Source organism: Filicampus tigris, chromosome 11 (assembly GCF_054856515.1).
Source record: "Filicampus tigris isolate MCC_2025a chromosome 11, RoL_Ftig_1.0, whole genome shotgun sequence".
Taxonomy (NCBI): domain Eukaryota; kingdom Metazoa; phylum Chordata; class Actinopteri; order Syngnathiformes; family Syngnathidae; genus Filicampus; species Filicampus tigris.
Window position 1 is genome coordinate 21,621,985 of NC_141227.1, and position 20,084 is coordinate 21,642,068.

General features: G+C 45.1%; 1 protein-coding gene across 2 annotated transcripts in view; it reads right to left on the reverse strand.

Moving 5' to 3' along the window:
* Positions 1-1,012: 1,012 nt before the first annotated feature.
* Positions 1,013-20,084, reverse strand: part of lzts2a (leucine zipper, putative tumor suppressor 2a) — a 42,155-nt gene continuing 23,083 nt past the window's right edge. For both annotated transcript variants that reach the window (XM_086045643.1, XM_086045644.1), the window contains 7 exons: positions 8,573-9,202; positions 6,278-6,910; positions 5,495-5,617; positions 5,235-5,381; positions 4,648-5,109; positions 3,757-3,861; positions 1,013-3,483 (listed from right to left, as the gene is read on the reverse strand). In XM_086045643.1, coding sequence (XP_085901769.1) covers positions 3,301-3,483; positions 3,757-3,861; positions 4,648-5,109; positions 5,235-5,381; positions 5,495-5,617; positions 6,278-6,910; positions 8,573-9,178 — 2,259 coding nt within the window. In that variant the 5' untranslated portion in view covers positions 9,179-9,202 and the 3' untranslated portion in view covers positions 1,013-3,300. The remainder of the gene's footprint in view (positions 3,484-3,756; positions 3,862-4,647; positions 5,110-5,234; positions 5,382-5,494; positions 5,618-6,277; positions 6,911-8,572; positions 9,203-20,084) is intronic.

The window sequence follows — 20,084 nt, forward strand, 5'->3', positions numbered from 1 at the left end:
TGGGGGGAAAAAAAACAAAACAAAAAAAACAGGGGAGTATAATGTGAATACATGCTGTAGTGCCTTATTAATAACTATTGTTAATAATCACTGTCCGATCAATTATTTGCACAATCAGACAATGATTTTGCATTATTGCACAATAATACCAATACAATATATGCATGTGAATTGCGTGTATTACTTTTGTCCACTCGGGGTCGTCTTCCTCATGCGTGCCTTTGAATACATTAGAAAAAGAAGAGGGAGAGAAGCAATGTACAGCTCTAAAAATAAAATTGTAAATTGGCAGAAGTCAAATTGTTTTTATCGCATATATATATTTGAAATAATCAAATTAAAGCGGAAGTCAACGCAAACATTTTTTTTTTCAAGAATATGTTCTATGCAAGCCCACTAGTTGAAACAAGGCATTCTGATAAATACTGCGTTTGTGGAGTAAGTGTTAATCCACTGGTCTTTAGCCATCTCTGGGGGCGGCCATTTTGTCACTTCTGTCGACTGAAGATGACATCACAACAACCAATCACGGCTCAGATCCAGAAAACAGGTCAGCCGTGATTGGTCCTTGTGAGCAGTTGTGATGTCATTTTCAGTCGACAGAAGACAAAATGGCCGCCCCCAGAGATGGCTAAAGACGAGTGGATTAACACTCAATATTTATCAGAATGCCTTGTTTCAACTAGTGGGCTTGCATAGAACATATTCTTGAAAAAAAATATGTTTCGGTTGACTTCTCTTGAAGTGATGTTACGAAATATCTAAATTTTCACTTTTCTGTTTTATATTTTTGTCTAGTTGACGTTCATGTATACAGGAAGTTACTCACCAGTTATTCAGTACTTTGATTAGATGTTCCACTGAATACTTGCTCCTACTTCAAAAATATTTGGACGAAAACTTTTCTTCTATTGTTATGCCAGCCTGGCCACCGTATGAGGAAATGCAAGCACATGAAATTGTTCATCCGCATTCACGATACAAAAAAAAAAAAAAAAAAAGGTCAAACAGGTTGAAGGTGTGACAGCTTGCTCTTTACTGAAAAAACACAAGTCATTTATACAAGAACTGTACACATTTACATGAACGACAGCTACTTTATGAACCAAGTGTGACATAACGTATAAAAAGAAGAACCAAAAAAAAAAGCCACAACAAAACAAACCAAAAAAGTAATGAGTTAGGTTCCTTTGGTCTATAGTCACAGTGGCTACATATGAAATATCCGAGATAATGTGTTCTACTATCAACTCTTTTACATATTTACACTCAAAAGTAACAGTCAGGAATCGCTTCCCAGGGCCGTACTAGATATCTTTATGGAAAAAAAAAAATATGAACAAAATGTTTATTATAATCCTTTGCAGGTTCGTTTTTGGGGGGCTCTCTCGCTGACGTTTTATTTCTGTTTATATATTTATAGACATTCATATAGATAGAATTGGCATATGAAACCCACACTGATACCGGTGCTACAACAAGAAGAAAAAAATAGTGGTAGGTGCTTTATTCATATATGTATATAAAAATATACAACCTTCATAATATAGCTCTCCTTTTCGATATTTATTTAGTCTAGAAAATGTAAGCTCTAGTCTCTCGCTTGCCGTAAAAATAATCGGGATTAAAGCTGACCTCGTGGAGCAAATGAAAGTTTGCGACTTTGCCGCCAAAGTCTGCGTTTGTATACGCGGTTTACATTTTCCAGCGGTTGGAGAAAAATGGCGTCTGCCTCACGGTTGTAAGGACGTTGCAAATGAAGGAATTGTTGTTTTGTCTACAGCGTGCCTTGTGATTGGCTCCGGCTCACAAAAGCTTTGGAAGACTCGAGTTCAAATGATTGTGGAGCTAAATAAAGCCCCCGCTGGAAAGAACAAAAAGGAAAACCGTTGCGCATCCAAGCCCACCTCAAGTTCAAACGGCAGCCTGAAGAAGAAGCAGCAGTGAGACTAATAAACTCCGCTTTTAGTTTCTTAACGCTGCCAAAAATACTTTTTTTTTTTTTTTTTTTTGTGAGAAGGAGGCAGACGAAGAGAGCAAGAATCGGCAACATCCTGCTGACTGCACTCTCCCACTGCAGCACTTGTTTTGTTCGTCCGAATGTTTGTACACAAAAAAGTTTAGTCCCTGGAGTGCCTTGTTCGTCATATTACACAACCAAATAAATCTTTAGAAAACATCTTTTGAAATGAAATACTTCCCCAAGTCCGAATTTCGAGTTGCGCACCTTGAGCGTAGTACCACGTTGTGCCACAACACGCCTGGCAGCACTGAGTCGACGGAAAGAGAAGCAGCGTAATTGAAAGCAAGAAGAAGAGGCAGACTTGCGCTTAGCTTACCGACTCCAGTTTGTAAATAATGTAGCGGCAGTTCGTTGAAGGCGTATAACTACTGGACCGCTTTGCTCATTTCCATTAGCCCAGCCATAGCGTTTCGCATTATATGCTAGCATTAAGCTAATTGACTTTCATGAGATGAAATCAAACGGCGTGGTTGAAAACTTTGGTCTTTCAATATACAACGTGTAATTCTTTGTTGTTGCACGCGGTGTTTGTATGCGTTGCGGGTAGCAGTTCCTTGAAGGTTTATAATTCCGTAACATTTATGATAATTCCCGTTAGCCTGTTGTCGGGGGTTTTTTTTTTTGCATTGTTAGCTAACATATTGGATTCAACCTAACCGTTTACATTCACTGTACTATTTGTACTCGGCGGTCTCTGCTGGTTCCAAGCCTCGATTGTAACATTCAAGGAAAAACACGAGCTAGCAATGAAAGACACGCTAACGTTAGCTTAGCCCGTTGCCGCTGTTTTAACTCCACAGCCTCCACTTTCTCACCCTTGGCGGAAAAGCAACCGCGCGTTCGCGAACAGTTTGTCTCGCCCTCCAAGGGTTGGAGTGTTAACTACCAGATGAGAGGAATCTACGTTAGCATGCTCAGGCTAATATCCCCTTTGAAGAAAGACACAACACAACGTTACGTAGCAGACGTTATCGTCACATGACATGCATGCTTGTGCCCCCTTGTTAAGCGTAAGAAAATGTGCGCGTGGCCAACATTTTTTTTCCTTTTTTTTTTTTTTTTTTTAAACACTCCTCCCTGATTTGAACACTTCTCACCGCTTCAGAAGAAAATGTTTTTGTGCTCACTTTGTGGTGGTGGAATAAAAATCTTAAAAAAAAAGAGAGTGCAGGTGAAACACCGTATGAAAGATCACGAAGAAGAACGCACCTTTGGGAGCTGCTCAAGAGGTAAGCCAGCCGTTTTTTTTTTTTGTTTTTTTTTTAAGGGTCCGGCGTCTATATCTCGGTGGCGGTGATCTCTTCAAAGTGGATGTCGTTGCTGCCGCTGTGCACGTCGTAGTCGTCCATGTCCCTGTTGTCCAGCTCCAGGCTCAGCTCCCGCATCACGCGCTCCAGGTCGCGGTTCCGCCGGTACATCTGGATGTAGTTCTGCTGCAGCTGCTTCTGGTAGCGGATCACCTGAGCGTCCGTCCCCAAAGGGCAAGCGCAGACAACTTTGTTTTGCATCGGTCCTTCGAGTCAAGCCAAATATTTTCCTTTGCAAAAAAATATCTCAATATGACTTAAGTAGTAATATTGCGTTTGCGGTGTAAGAATGAAGCGGAGAGCTGCCATTTTGGCCGCAAAATGGCCGCCCCCACCGAGATGCATAAAAACGTCTTTCATCTTAATCCTTATTGCGCAAATGCGTATTCAATTTGTAAACGTGGCAAGACTGAAGCAATTTTGTACCTTTTCCTTCTCCTCCTGCCACACCCTGCGTTCCTCCTCGAATCGAGACAGCTGCTCCTCACTTGTCCTCCTCTCGTACATGAGCTCAGCCTTCAGCCTGTCAACCTGGCACAAAGCACAAAACAGTTCGGAGACGGAGTCCAGCAACATTACTTGGGAAGCTTCAACAACTTTGTGGTCACATTTTTTTTCCCCCCCAGGTATCTCACATTTTTCTCTACCGGTGTTTCTCGAATGTTTGCACCAAGTAGCACAAAAAAAACAAAAAAACTTTGCTTTCCAAGTATGGAATTCTGATTGTGTGAATTTATGTTCAACCGATCGGGCCTGTTTTCATCTGATTGCGACACGCTGAAGACTTTTTGCTGGTGGTGGTTTTTTTTTGTGTTTTTTTGAAGAGCTGGCTTCAGGCAACAATGTGCCACGGATGCAAAGTACCCAAAGCTCATGTTCCAAACGGCCACAAAACGAGGCCCAGAATGAGATATGGAAACATTTTGCGTTCACAGTTGATTGACACTCAGGGGAAGTCAAAAGATCATACGAACTAGGGCCCAATCGATGAATCGGCTGATACTAGCTTTTTAAAATGGAAACTTTGAAACAAAAACCAAAAGTCGGCAAAAAATGCATCCATTTTTTTCCCGATTTCTCTTTGATTGTTCAATTAAAAAAATTTTTTTTTTTACACTTTTCACATGATGCCAAAGCATCGTATCGGTTCGGACTTCGGTATCTGCTCAAAATGAAAAGAACATTGAAAGAGCATATTTGACAAATTAGAGCTCCGACTCTAAATGAATAATGTCTGCGAGAACGAGTGCATCGTAACCCCTGACCGATGATCGAACGGATGAAAAGGCCCCCCCCCCCCCCCCCCCCCCGGGGTACCTGTTGTCTGAGCCCCAGCAGAGTTTCCGCATTCTGCCTGAGCGCCTTGGCTTCATCGCTCTCTCCTCCCCAGTCGTCCAGGTCGCGATACGCACAGGGGCTGGGCCCGCCCCTCCCGGGCAGGCCCCGCCCCTGATGGAGGGGCAAGCCCGGGCACGGGGCCTTGGCGCTCAGGAGGCGCATCGGCGTCGGGTCCTCCAGGCGCGCCAGCTTGTCGCGCAGCAGCTCGGCTTCGCTCTTGCGCCGCTGCAGCTCGTTCTGGCACACCTCCAGCTCCAGGCAGCGCGTGCGCGCGGCCGCCTGCGCCTCCTGGCAGCGGGCCTGGCCGGCCTGCTGCTCCGAGCGGGCTTCTCTCAGCTGGGCCCTCAGCGCCACGATGTCGCCGGCCTTCTGGCTCAGCTCCGACTGGATCTCCTTCAGCTGCTGCTTGAGCAGGGAGATCTCGCCCGACTTCTGGCACACCTGCGGGCCCGAACGCAGTTTGGAATCCTTCACACTATTTTTTTTTTCTATATGCGTGATGTCGCACCCTGCCCCGGAATCACCTTGAAGGAAAGAAAAAAAAAAAGAAAAGAAAAGTGTCCCACCTCCCACTTGGTCTCCTCCAGCCGCGGGCCGAGCTGCGTCTGCTCCCGCTGGATGCTGGCGCACCTCCTCTCCAGAGATTCCCTGTCGTGCAGCAGGGACGAGAAGTCCTCCTGCAGCTTCTTTTTCTCTTGCTGGAGTTGGAATATCTTGACGACAAAGCGGCGGACGTGAGATTGGCGCAATTCGATGCCCACCCAAATAAAACCCGCCGGCGAATAAGCCGACGCGCGGTGAATACATTAGGAAGCGAGTGGCCCACCTGTAACTGCAAGACCTGCTGGGCCCTCTGGGCCTTGTGAGAGGCCTGCTTCATCTTGGTGGCGCAGTTCTGCCTCAGCTCCTCCATTTCTCTTTCACAGCGACGCTGCTTCTCCTCGTACACCTTGCGTGGGGAAAGCATCCGGCGTGCACGTTTTCAGGTCATGCACTGTGTAACCTTTTATCGCTTTACTGTACTGAGGAGCTACTTGTACCACACGGTAGGGACGTAACGATGAATCGAAATCGATTTAGAATCGATCCGCCCCAATTAATCGAATAATTGAGTTGATTACATTCATCTAGAAAATGATGTCTTGAAACCTTTTTTCATTCCACATGCAAATCACATTTTGAATGTGTGGATCAAATGATGCTTTTGCGCCAAACATCATTGCGTATCGCCTTTGTGAACGATTCATCGAAATCGATTTCAAATGGATTCGCCCCAATGAATCGTTTCAATTAATCGGATAATTGAGCTGATTAAATTCATCTAGCAAATGATGTCTCGAAACGTTTTTTCATCCCGGATGCATATCACATTTTGAATGTGTGGATCAAATGATGCTTTTGCGCCAAACATCATTGCGTGTCGCGTTTCGTGAATGGCTGCAGAAGCACACTAGTGCACAGAGACAAGCACGGTAGCAATTTTTTAACAATCAAATCGAAAACTGAAATCGAATCCAATCGGGGCTCGAGTGAATCGTTACATCCCTACCACATGGTCTTGATTACCGCGTGTGAAAATTGGAATTGTTCGCCGAGCTTCGGGTCTCACCTGGCAGATGGCGGCTTCGTTCTCGTCCAGGTTTTCCCTCAGATGCTGAAGCTCCATGTCGCGCTCCCTCAACTTCTCCTCCAGGTCCCTCACCACCACCTCGTAGCCCTCCACAGGCGGCGACGAGCGGCCGCACCAGCCGCTGTCCGACGGGGGCTGCCCGCGCCCGCTCAGCGAGCCCGAACCGCTGCTCTTACTGGACGACGAGCGGCCGCTATCCGAGTGACCGTGAAGCCCGATTCCGCCCGAAGTGTTTCTGACCAGGACCTGCCCGGGCTCCGGGTGGGCGGACCCGGAGCCGGAGCCCTCACTGGGGGCCAAACTGCAGCCTGCGCTGCTGTGAGTGGGCAGGCTGGAGAGCGAGTTCCTCCCGGAGTCCGACGTGGAGCAAGACTGGCTGCCGCGAGCGTTGGCTCCGCCTCCGAACGAGTCGCGCTTCTCCTCCGAAGCGCCGCCGCCGGCCGCGTTTGCTCCGCAGGTGGACCCGGCGAGGGGGAGGAGGAGGTTGAGGCTGCCCTGGCTCTCGGACAGACTGCAGCCGCCCGGTCGCGGGGACAGGTAATGCACCGAGTGGCCATTCTTGGGAACCACGGGCTTGAAGGCCGTTGGACGGATCAGAACTTTCTCCATGTTCTGAAAAGGACAAAATGATCAAAGTTCAGCCGTGCCAGAAGACGCTCTTCTTTCACCAGTAAAAAAAAAAAAAAAAAAAAAAAAAAAGGGCTTCTAAGAATTATTTGTATAATCAATTAATCTGCCAATTATTTTGTCATTTCATTGATGGATCTTTTTTAATTTCCATCCCTTTATTCAAAAACAGGACATTGTTTCAAATTGAACACAAATTGATTATGATTCAGTTTCTGGTTTGGTCCGTGGCGGACTAGCAAAATATGCTATTTATTATTGACAGGGTGAAATTCGGAGCATTTGGGCAATTAAAATTAAAAAAAAGTATCAGAATGATTCATCGGTTATATAAAAAAATCAATTAATTTGATGATTAGTTGTGGATTAATCGTTGCACCTCTAACTGGGTGTCTGGAAATTCAAGCATGACAAGCAGCTCGTGACTGAGCACGTTAACAATCTACGACAAAGAAACGATGACGGAGATTATTTAAATGTAAGTACAAGCGTTGACATAATGTACTCACATACACACACGACTGGCATGATGCACCCACACGCGACTAAATACTATTACTACTAAACAGCGTGCAACTATTTTGCAAGGTTTGTCAAATGTAAAATTGCCACACTGGTGATATTGTTGTTGAAGAAAAAGGCCACGTTTGAGGCATCACTAAAACTCAACTTTTGCGTGATGAAAGAAGAGTCTAATGTTTCACTTTGTTAGTTTCTGTTCTTAAAAAAAACAACAATATTCTGATTCTTGAAAGGTCAGTCACGACATCTATTTTAGCGCAGCGACAAAGAATAAGAAAAGAAATTTGCATGATGCTTTTCCCTCCCAACATTAAACCAGACAGCGGCAAAAGAAAATCTTATTACAGGACAAAGAAGGTAGCACAGTGCAGAGACAAAGTGTGTGCAAGCGCGCGCTTGTTTTCCTGCCCATGAGATGAACGCGAGTTGTGACATTGATCGACGTGAGCCTGCAAGGTGAGCGGCTGTCAAATGATCCATTCGATCCTGACAGCCCAGTGACGAAGCGTCTTTCTCAGCGAGCAATTAACTCATTCACTGCCATTTTCAGACCCTTTTTTTTTCCCCCCTAACGTTTGGAAAAAATTTGAAATAAATATGAATAAATTCCTGGGGTTGAAGGGCTGGACTGTGGAAAGACATAAAAATGTCTTTGGGATTGAATGAGTTAATATCGTTTGGGATTGCTTTTAAATGTTTTCATTTCGGTATTGCTGTACGGAAGGGAGGTGGAATCGTTAGAATCCTTTTTTTTTTTTTTTATCTTGCACTTGACAACTACTCCATATACTATAAAAACTAAAACTAATACTAAAGCAAATACTAAAACAAATACTAAAACTAATAAAAACTAAACTAAAACGCATTTTTGAAAATATAAAAACGAACAAAGCTGCTCTAAAAACGAATTCTTTTTTTTTTTTTTTCTTTTTAAAAAGTCAAAACGAAATAAAAACTGCAATGAAAAATCCCAAACGATTAGAATCCAGAAAATCCAGAGAAACACCAAGAAACACTTGATGGCCAGGTAGAAAATGACAGCCAGGTTATCGTTTATGCAAACACAACAGTTCTCACTACTAAAAAAATACAAAAAACATATATAACATCATTTAGTCTACTTGCCTTCTCAAGCTGCCCGGAAACGGGGATGAGTTTTGGGGGAGGTCCTCCAATGTTGCCATTCACAGTCCTGCTGTCCCGCTGCTCCTCCGAGTCGCTGCAGGGACTCACAGCTGCCGCCGCCGCCGCCGCCGCCGGGTTGTCGTTCCAGTCGCCGACGGCCACCTCGTTGCTCACGTAGCCCAAGTTGGCACGAGCGACGGCGGCGGCGGCGGCGCTCGCCGAGTTGCCGGGCCGAGGCTGCCTCTTGGTGGGCAGCGGCGGCGGCGGCGGCGCAACCTGCGCCTGAGGGTGCTGCTCTTGCGTTTGCTTGCAGATGGCCAGCAGCTGCTCCAAGGAGCTGGCGCTGCGCAAGGTGTCGCTATCCTGAAGGCGGAAGCAGCCGGTAGCCGGCGTGGAGCGCCGCTGCTTGGCCGTAAATTCGCCGGCCGCTCGGCAGCGCCTCTCCTGGTACGTCCGGCCCGATATGAGACTGCTTACGGAACCCATGGCGCCGGCCGAGCCGCGGGAGGCCGGCGGCGAGGGCGGCGAGGAGAGCGGCTGGCGCTGCTGGACTTCGACACCGGGGTTGGGCTGCTCAGCGGCAGGAAGGGCCCGAACCAGAGCCATGGCACCGCGACGGCGTTAGCCACACTGTGGTAGCAGACAGGAGAAGAAAAAGAAATAAATACATTTGGATTTAAGGCGGAGTTCTGCGAGGGACTTTGAATTTGCTTGCGCTGTACTCATTCGGGATATCCGATACCAGCTTTTTTTTCAGACTGATACCAGTACCAGTATTCACTGTGAGTGCTCACCCATACCGAGTACTTTTGATATATACGATTTCATATAACGCAATGACAAAAAATTCCAATTAAAGCAGAAAACAATTACAAACTGAGCATATTTTACTACTTCCTACGACATTTATGTACGTATAATATGAATGTAACGATTCACTCGAGCCACGATTCGATTTCCGATTTTCAGTTCTCTATCTCGATTCGATTTTTAAAAAATTTAAATGAATGCCTCATTTTCTAACAATCAGATGTTTTTATTTTAACATCTGCATTTTGTTCTCGTTACAAACAGTAATGTGGGAAACTTTACCCCCAAAAAAACTAAACATACATTTGACAGTTTGACTACATTTTTGTCTAATTAGTGTTTTGTTAGTGGCAGAACTAAACATGAAAATATATTTTTTTTTAAACAATAGATTTGACTGTTAGTATTACAAATCATTTGCGATCCAAATATTTTTTTTTTTTTTTTTTTTTACTTCGATACACATTTGAACTAGTTTAAATCGATTTCAAATTGACTTTCGATGAATCGTTACTGCTTCCAAGCGAAGTGTAGCGCACCACCACAATGTGGCGTTATTGCTCGGCCTTGGCTGAGGTCTGTCCGCAAGTGTGAGCTCTTGCTACGATTGAAAATCAATACTGGTTATCGGTGATGACTTCACATTATGAGCCAAGCTAGCACTAAGTATTTTTTTTTTTCCTATTACAAATCGTTGCAACAAAAGCCACCAAATGATGAGCGGATCCAATCTCCACTGCCTCATTCCCTGACAAGGCTGCTGCTAATTGCTAATTCGGCTAATGAGCCCGGAGGAGAGAAAGAGTTTGGCTCTAGCGACAAATGAGTCACGATCAGCGACACCTGCAGCTGCTGTGCGATTTTCGGGGGAATGTCCCCGTCGGAACCCGACCGTCCGAAAGTCAGCACTTAACCTACCCCGATGCCAATATTGCGATAGAACGATGCTAGCTTGATGCTGCGCGCGGATGCTATTCAAAGCGCAAGCGTGGCCGCAGATGAAGTCTTTCCGTCGACACCTCAGCCCGTCGCGCCAAGCCTAAATCCTCCGTCTGGCCGAGCGGAATAATCCACAGCAGATATAAGTCTGCCAGGACTAACGCCACCGTGGCACCGTGGAACGCGTCAGTCGGGTCCGCTGGAAAAAAATGTCTGGTTGATATGCTGCGTCAAACTTCAAAATCCCCATGAAGTGTTTTCTTCTTAAGGATAAGAAAAACTTGGAAAAGATGGAAGTGACTGTTATTGTTTACGTTGACTTACAAGTTGTACATCAAATAAATGTGTCATGAATCTGTTCCAGCCATGCAAAAAGAATGCATTTTTAATTTAAAAAAAAACAACAACAACGTATTGAATAAAAACGTAAGACATTTGACAATGTGAAGAAATAAACAGATTTTAGGAACTGTAATGAAATTTTAGATGGGACCGTAGTATCTGTGTGTTGGATCAGTTCGATTAAGGGTTGTGTATGTGTGTAAGCGTCGGGACATGAGTTGTGGCCTACAGCAGCTACTTGCGAGCGTTAAAAAAAAAAAAAAAAAAAAAAAAAAAATTCTAAGAATGCGTTTGACTCTTGGTCCCGTTTAATGAACAAGTCGGTGCTTTTCCTTGACCACATGACGTGACAATTCACTGCGGCGTATCCGGTTCTGCCGAAGCCCTCTCGTACCGTAGCCATTTTGGCTAATAACACATAGCATAAAAAAAAAAAATCAATCAATCAAGCAAGTGGCGACTCGTAGTTCGAAAAACCTGAAAGTTGGGGCAGTCCTAAGGGCACCCGGGATTAAAAGCCCAAACGTTGATCACTCGTCTTGAGTGGAGCGTTTTCACCCGACAGCATGGATCTTATCTCTCCAAAATTAACAACTTTAGGTTGTTTGTGTTGGCCAGTTGTGTAAAGAATCCTGGCCGATCTGTGCAACAGATGTCGGCATTGAAATAAGACAAACAATACTTTCCTGGACAACCTATTGTCGTTTTCAAATGAGCAAAGAGACTAAAATAACTAGCGGAAGGCAGCCGGCATTGTGGAAGTCGCGCTCTCCGGCCCACGGTAAGAAAAACATGAGGCTGACTAATTAGGTGGAATTGATCAGCCAACTGTGTCTATTTCGTTTCTCCGAAGCGGCCTTTGTGACTGCACGTGTGCAAATCATCCCCAACAATTAAAGGACATATTTGCGGCGTGATTGCTTAACGTGATGCGATTACCCAAAATAATAACACGGCGTGACCGCCACCGGTGTTTGGATCCTTTTTATCCCGACCGCCGCTCATTTCCCGGCTCCTGATGAGGACTTCTCAGGCGGGGATAACAGAATTAACAATCCTCTGACAACGTCAAGTGTGGCCCCACCCCCGAGCGCTAACCTAGTGACCAAGCACTAGGATGTGGATGTGGTGGATGTGAGCTGCCCGTCCCACCGCTGTGACCTCCGAGGGTCTGGTTTTGTTCCGACCACTCGGCCAATAAATCCCCAAAGCTAATTCTCCCTCTGATGTTGCAGTGATTTAAGTCTTCCCTCCATGGGTAAAGTTCTAGGACCAACTCATTTGGACTACGCGAACCTCAGAGCAGATTAAAAAAAAAAAAAAAAACCTGTGGTAGACCATCTTGTGTTTGGACTTTGGACTGTGAGAAATTTTGCTTGGGGCTAATGTATCTGGGCCAATAGAAGACCCTCAGGGATAGTACTTTGGCAATGTCCAGGAACTTTTGATCTGAATCCAAATGTCTACCTAAAGCTTTCAGATCTTTTTGTAGTTCCTGGAAGTCCAAATTTCCTGAGGTCAATTGCGTACATACCCTTTGTACGCACAAATGAAAGTACTTCAAACAAAAAAGACCCTTCGTTCAGCTTCGGATGTGTTACCACAGAACGAAATTAAAAACAATAGGTCCAACGGTCCAAAGGATACCACCAAAGGGTTCTTAGGTAACAAACAAAAAAATAATCCATCCAATCTTTTTATACCACTTATCCCGTTCAAGGTGGCAAAGATCCTGAGTCTATCCAAGTTGACTTTGGGGAACGCTATCGGTGACCAGGTACACATTCCGCCTCGCGATTAGAATATTTGACGTACAGAAACTGCTAAAAGGTTCCTCTAACTTTAGGTGGCAATGTGACTTCTGTGTCCCTCTCCACTTTCCTCGTTTCATGCATCGTCCCCGGTATGAGCGCAACAAGGGAGAGAGAAGAAAAACATTTGCCATCAGCCCTAAAAATAGAAAACATCTTAAGAGCCTGAAATCGCCCAGATAGTTTTTCGCTGGATATTTCTCTCGGCGAGGCATTCGAGTCGACGTTTTAAAAATAAACCCCAATCGAGTCGCAGCCAGCGATCGAGGGGTCAGCCCGGGGGCACTTGACACCGCATCCTCACGCTCTGAAACTATGAAATGACGCCCAATGTCTCCAGAGGCAGACTTACTGCAACTTGAAGGTGGCGGCGCGTGCTACCGACCGGCCAGGGACGATGACAGAAGAAAGAGCTTATCAGGTAGCTCTCGAGTAACACTAGCGGGGTCCGTGATGGGCACGTAATCCCGTTATTATAAGACCGTTAATACCGCCAGCCCATCCCCAAGAGCGGAAGCAAATTATTCCGCAGCAACACATCATTCCTCGCAATCGCACGCAACCCTCCGAGCCAAGCCTGTTCCGGAGGCTCGGCGTGACGGCGAAAGAAAAAAAAAAAAAAGGTTTCGGCGGTGATGAGACAAAGGCGGACTGGCTGGAGGTCGTGGCGGGGAATGGGAGGGGCTTAGGAGTTCAGAAGGATTCCATCCATCCAGTACCTGCTTGTCTAAAGAGAGGCTCCGCAGAGGCCTTGGGAAAAGCAGAACTCACTAATCCTGTTTGGCGAGCACACAGACGCCTTATGATGTCCTAGCAGGGGAAATCAATCGTGAAGGGAGACATAATTACAAATAGTACCATCACCCCCCCCCCACCCCCCCTTGCTGAACACCAAATGTCTCTTTTCTTATCTGTCTTCCAAAACATCTGCTTCTTTCAGATACTAAAGCAAGTAAGGCATTTGTGCTTTTTCGACATTTAGTCTGATAGTAAATCAGACCTAAGACTTTGCACGTTTGCAACTCATTGGGACATTTAACATACCAGTCCGAAATTATCTTGACATCTTACAAAGTTTGCTTTTCGTCAACATGTTGCTTGCAAACAGTACTTTCGAGTATTTTGCTACTCGCACTGCTTCAGTGGGACAAATGCTGCCATTTTCATTCCTCACAGTAGTGGCTCCATGTAGGCTCTACTCGGATCTCCTTAAAAAAAAAAAAAAAAAAAAAAAAAAAAAAAAAAAGGGTTGTCTTCTTCTGGCTGACACCCACAATGCAAATGAACAAAAATTGTCACACTGTGTCATGCCGCTATGATGTACAACCAGCAGCGGAAACTCAGATGCTAACTGTTCCAAAATGTACTGAGACGAAACGAACCCGATTTCTCTTCAGGACACCTCTTGCTCGTGATTAATTTGAAAAGCGTCTGTCCAATCTTAAAACCACCCCCCCGCCCAACCCCACTACTTTCCCAATCTGCGTGGTTCGATTTTCAATCTGCTTCTGGAGCAGCGACACGGATAGCGTGACTAACGGCGGGCACAGGTGGGGAGTGTAATATTGTCGGATCACGGCACCCCGTACGGGCAAATGCTGCGTTATACGGATGGGAACCACGGAAAGAGTCATTCATGAAAACATCTCTTGGTATAATATTTCCCCTTTGACGGACGGTCGCAACTAGAGATGGACCGATATGCTTTTTTTCAGGGCCGATACCAACCGATTATTAGTGGTCAGGGAGGCCGATAACCGATATTTGTAGCCGGTATTCTTTTTCACTAAAAAGGAAAATATTGGCATCAAAATCTAAAGAAAATTTTACTCTTAACTTTGTTGTAACATCTTTAAGCATGATTATTGGACAATGTTTAAGGTTTGCATAATGATGATTTTTTTTTTTTTTTAAATCATTATTACAAGACATTTTTGACTGTTTACATCTCTGTTATAAAATTTTAACAAAAGGTTCCGGGAGCACCCGGGATTTCCAGCATGTCTTGAAAAGGATCAAGGAAAACTTAAACAATAGCTCCATGTAGTTTTCTACAGGAAATGAACATTTCGAAATTTCAAAATGACAGAAATGTTCAACTTTCACACATCTTTGTTTTGATCCCAACACAGTTTTCAATTGATTTATTATCTGCCAGTAGAGTTTTAAAAAAAAGGCCGATGCCGATATTCGTCAAAAAGCCAAATATCGGTGCCGATAATCGGTTGGCCCGGCCAATAATCGTTCTATGAAGTTTCGGGTCGCACACAGCGCAACAAGTTAAGCTTCGTCATGAAAGAATGCGGAGTCAAGTTGCGAGTTGGGCATTGGAATGGGAGGAAATATTCCACTTTCCCAGCCGGGGTGGCAGCCGTTAATCCGAAGAGTAGTCAACGGGCTAGTAGGCGAGTCATCGGAACAAAGAAAGATCCACTAGCGCTTGCATTTGTTTGTCTGCCATGCAGCGAGAAATGTCGATTACAAAGACCCCCCCCCCCCACCCTCACCCCCTCGGTCCAACGAGGGGAGTCTTTTCATGTGCCGCCAGAAGACTTGAGGTTATATTGTTCCGCCATTCCAACACTGACTGTCTTGTCTGAGAGGCTGCTTACTGTCACCTTCCCCCACATGGCCTCTCTCTCTCTCTCTCTCTCTCTCCGTCTCTCCGTGGGCCGGTTTGGGATCACAAGCAGCCGCCCGGGTGCCAAAGCTCTTTTTTTTTGTGTCCACGTTGGCAACAGAACACGCTTGATTGCAACTTCCAACAAAAGCTGTGAGATCAAGCGTCCAGGCGGATGGGACTTGATTAAGCAGCCTCTCGCAGATGAAGGAGGAGGGATAAGCGCCCCCCCCCCCCCCCCCCCAAAAAAAAGAAAAGAAAAGAGTTTACCGGTAGTAATTGGCAACAGATGCAGTGCACTTTTTTTCCCTCATCTTTGACAGTCCATTTGTTTGCTTACTTTTCTCCCTCTGTTTGCAAGCGTTACCGAGGAAGCGGGGGCCCGCATTGTTCATGCGCGAGAGGAAAAAATACGTTGGGATGAACGATTTTGGAAGGACCCGACAGTGTGGCGTTACAAGGATAAAGAATAAATATGTTGATTCAAATTCCTGCCCCCGATCGCGGTCGGCAAGTTTGAGGGAAAAGTGTTACAGTGGACTGTTGGAGTGACAAAAAATTGTATTCAAAAAGTACAACGGAGAAAGAGAGAGGTATTTGCAGTGTTTGTGTGGTTTGCTCTAGAGATAGACCGATATGTTTTTTTCCAAGGGCGATACCAATTATTTCTAGTCAAGGAAGCCGATGACCGATATTTGGAGCCGATATTCATTTTCGGTAAAAGGAAAATATTTCGTCAAAATCTAAAAAAAAATTGAAAAAAATTTAAATAGATTTTTTTTTTTTATCTGTTGAAACGTCTTCAAGCATATCGTCGCTGCCCTGGAAAATTGTCAATTTTTTGAATTTAAAAAAAAATTTCACGGTAATGCGGTGTCTGTAACGCGGAAACACCATTCACATAACAATTAGAAAATTGAAAAAAATGGACATATGTGTTTTTCACAGGACAGCGACGACATGTTTATTTATTATTATAAACATTTTTTGACAATATCCACCTTTTGTTAAAAACAAAACAAAAATTCTGGGAGCACGCAGCTTCGTCAGCATGTCTTAAAAAGTTAAATGAAAACTTAAACAATAGCTCTAAATACTTTTCTCCACTAAATGAAGTCCTCCAAAATTTCAAAATGACATGATAACATTTCACTTATCTTTGTTTTGAGTTCGACACAGTTTTCAATTGATCCGATTTTTTAAAAAAAGGCCGATGCCGATATTCGCCAAATATCGGCGCCGATATTCGGCCCGGCCGATAATCGCTCTATCCCTAGTTTGCTCACGGTTAACGTCAGCGACTGTACAGTATGTCAGATCGCTTTTTGAGTCTCCCCGTTTTAATGTCACGCTCATTATGTGGCTCGGGATGAACAGATCCGCACCGTAGCAAACCAAGCCCGGGTGGGAAACGCTGCTTCAATTCCAACGCAAGAGCTCTCTCTCGAGTGCCGGCTGACCAAAGCCGGATCCTACGGGCGCCCTCCAAAATTCTCTGTGGGCGTTGACAGCCAGAGCAGCCGGCGACCGACAAAAAGTAGGATGCATTTGACATCAATTACATGCGAGAGGCCACGCAGTCCCGTGAAGACGAGACGGCCGTCCGGGGGACACAAAGTGTCTAGCGCGTGCTTATTTATGGCTTCATTTTGAATCAACTCGCCCCGTCGGTGTCGCCGCTGAGCGGCTCGGATGAAGAAAACGAGGTTACGAGCGCGGCCTGTCGAGGAAAAGTCATTAGAGCAGACAAAACATCTGGTCGGAGCCTCGTCAACGGGCCTCCATCGGCTAAATGAAAGCGTGAACTGATTGTCCCCTGCACTTTGGACCCTTCAATTTTCTCGAAAGGAAACGCGATCATCTAAAGAATGGCCCGTCTGATTATTTCTTGCGATCCTGGAGCCGATTGGCTTCGCCGCCATTTGGGCAGATGCCGTCTGGCGCAGGTGGAAAGAAACGGGGCGAGGCGTCTGTTACAAAAGTAGCAAGATGGTTGAAATTCCTGATCCGCTGGATGTTGTGTTTTCCAGGAGTTTTTCCAGACGCTGACAGCCACCCGACGGCGGTCAGACAGGCAGACACTGGAAATAGCAAGAGTGTCGTTTTTTTAAAGACGCAGCGGACTTTTGTCTGTTTTGCGAGAGAATCAACGATACCGCTCGAGATGTTTAACTTTGAGGACGCATTGATCCGAGACTTCAATTTAGATGTGCTCTGTCTGCAGAAAGCACAGGTTTTTCCATCCGAAACTTCGCCACCTCTGCCTCAGGCTGTACGTACGCACAGTGGAGGGCCAGTATTTCAGGAGTCTCTCTTTTTTTCTTTTAATGGAAAGATCCCAGAAAATTGCTGCATCAGAGTTGTAACAGTAGCTCAGGCGGGCCCAGAACGAGGCTGGGGAAGGGAGATCGGTGTATGAGGCCCCACGGGGTCCCACGTTAATTGGCCTGGTGGCCCGGGGGCCAGTATGACGCCGTGTCAAGCCGTCGTGTACCTTATACATGCTCAACCAAACATTTCAAAATTAAATGCGATGAAATCAACGCATTCTTTGCGAAATATTTAGGGTTTTATCCACTTAAGTCAATCAAGACATTTTATCGTACTGCACACATTTTAAAAACACTAAATATGAAATAATCATTGAAACCTCTCGGGTTTTTTTTCGTCTCGTCTTTATCCTCTCAACCAGCAGAGAGCTGAAAAGAAAAACTGCACATTGTCCATAACCTTCCTTACTATACCTGGACATTTTTATTTATTTTCCTGGGATAAAAACGACCAACTTTCACGCGGTCGACGCAGCGAGTCTGCCTGACTGGGCCTGTCCAAGAAAACGCCTGATTATACATGGTCGTTCTTTTCGCAAAAAAAATAAATAAAATAAAACCTTACTATACATGGTCGTCTTTTTGGCAAAAACGCCTTACTATATTTGGTTGTTATTTTCAGGAAGAAAAACGCCTTAATATATAGCCTTATTATACATGGTCATTTTTTTTACGCAAAAAAAAAAAAAAAAACTTTACTGTACATGGTCGTCTTTTTGGCAAAAACGCCTTACTATACATGCTCGTTTTTTTTTCGCCCCCCAAAAAAAACCTTTACGATACATGGTCCTTTTTTTCACAAAATAAACGGCTTACTATAGCCTTACTATGTATACATGGTTGTTTTTTTTCGCAAAAAAACCCACCCTACTAGCCTTACTATACATGGTCATTTTTTTTGCAAAAAAATGCCTTACTATACATGGTCGTTGTTTTTTTTTTTTGCAAAAAAAACACCTTACTATTGCAGCTCACTAGCTTGAAAGATGGAAAATTGCTGGGTCGACTCAGTCGCTCTGAGTCCGAGTCACTGGCTATGTTTACATTGACACATTTATTCGGAATAAAAGTCGGATCGGAGTAAAAATGCTTCAGGAACACACCCCATTTGGAATATTCTGACCCGATCAAGCCCATTACGATCAAGATTTTATTCCAAACGAGAGGGGTGGTTTATGTCGATTGATAATCCGATCGGCACACATAAGAACACTTATTCCGAAATAAACCGTCTTTACCGTGCACGTCTGAGACGCCAGTATACACATTTCCGTTATTCCCAGAAGCTAGTAGAAATAGAGCGAGCGAAAGCCATGGCGGGCGCAAGACTGAACTGGATACATTGCAGCTCCGTTTGGAAGTTAACTCGACGTAACAGCCCAAACGGGAAAAATACGCGAAATAACGCTAATGCTTCAAGTAGAATTGGACGACGCCCTGTTTTGTTGACACGGTCGCGACGGCTTCTTCTTCTTCTTCTAATACTATTTCCGGTATATTTGGTCAATCTGCGCATGTCAAAATAACACGCAAGTCCTAAACGTGAAAACATCACAAATTTGAATCCGAACTCTGATCGGATTAAAGAAACTGTGTCCATATCAACGTTAGCCACTCATGGTGTAGCAGTTCACTCGCCTGATTTCAGTGCCGGCAGGCGTGGATTTAGTTCGCACTCAGTGGCGCTATGAATGTGAGTGAGGTTGGCTTTCTGTCTCTTTATCCCAAAGTCAGCTAGGATAGGCGTGACCCTAATGAGGATAAGCGGTATGAAAAAAAAGAAGAAAAAAAAAAATACAATGGCTGAATAGACTTCCTCTATTCTATGTCGTCGATAGAAAACAACGACTGAAAAAAAAAAAAAAAAAAAAAAAAAACGGTAAAAACAATCCAGCTTTTACAGGCTGCGTAAAAAGGCGCAGCAAAGAAGTTTTCCGTCCCAAACTTCCCTTGCTTGACCCCCTGCAGCCTCTGGCTCTATGCGCAGCGGAACGCCATTGTTTCGGCACAACACAGAGACGAGAGAGAAAAAGGCCTGTTAAACTCCCCCGCTTTTTCGAGTGGAAGTGTGGGGGGTGGGCCGTGACCGCTTTACTCATTTACTTATCACGTGTCGTTTTCACCCAGACTCTGTTGTTGTTTTTTTTGTTTTGTTTTTTCCCCCCCCCCCAGCAAAGATGTTGCAGCGAGCTAACGCTTGTTGAGGCAGCGAGCGGCGCTAAACGACATCGCTATTGCATAAGCAGCTACGCCTCAGTTCAACTGCGCCGGCCTTGATGTATAATTCACTTGTGCTCATCTAAGAAAATATCCGACATATGCGTACCGACGCCGCTTCGAATGCGCCTCGCTTGGTAAAGAGGAGAAAGCTGGAGGAGGAGGACGAGGAAGGAGGGGGGAGGTGGGGGGGTGGGGGGACCGGTTTTGGAAAAGTCTCATTCAGCAAAAGCGAAGAGAAGCCAGGCCCACTTCTGCTAATCTCTCGCCGTCTCCGCTTGCTCTCGGTCTCCCGTGCTAGGCTTACATAAACACCTGGCTCGTGAAGTTGAGCTCAACGGGAGCCTCGGAGAAAACGTGGATCTGAGGACAACGGGGAGATGAGGAGGAGGAGGAGGAGGAGGAGTGCAAAAAAAAAAAGAAAAGATCAACCTTGAAGCCTG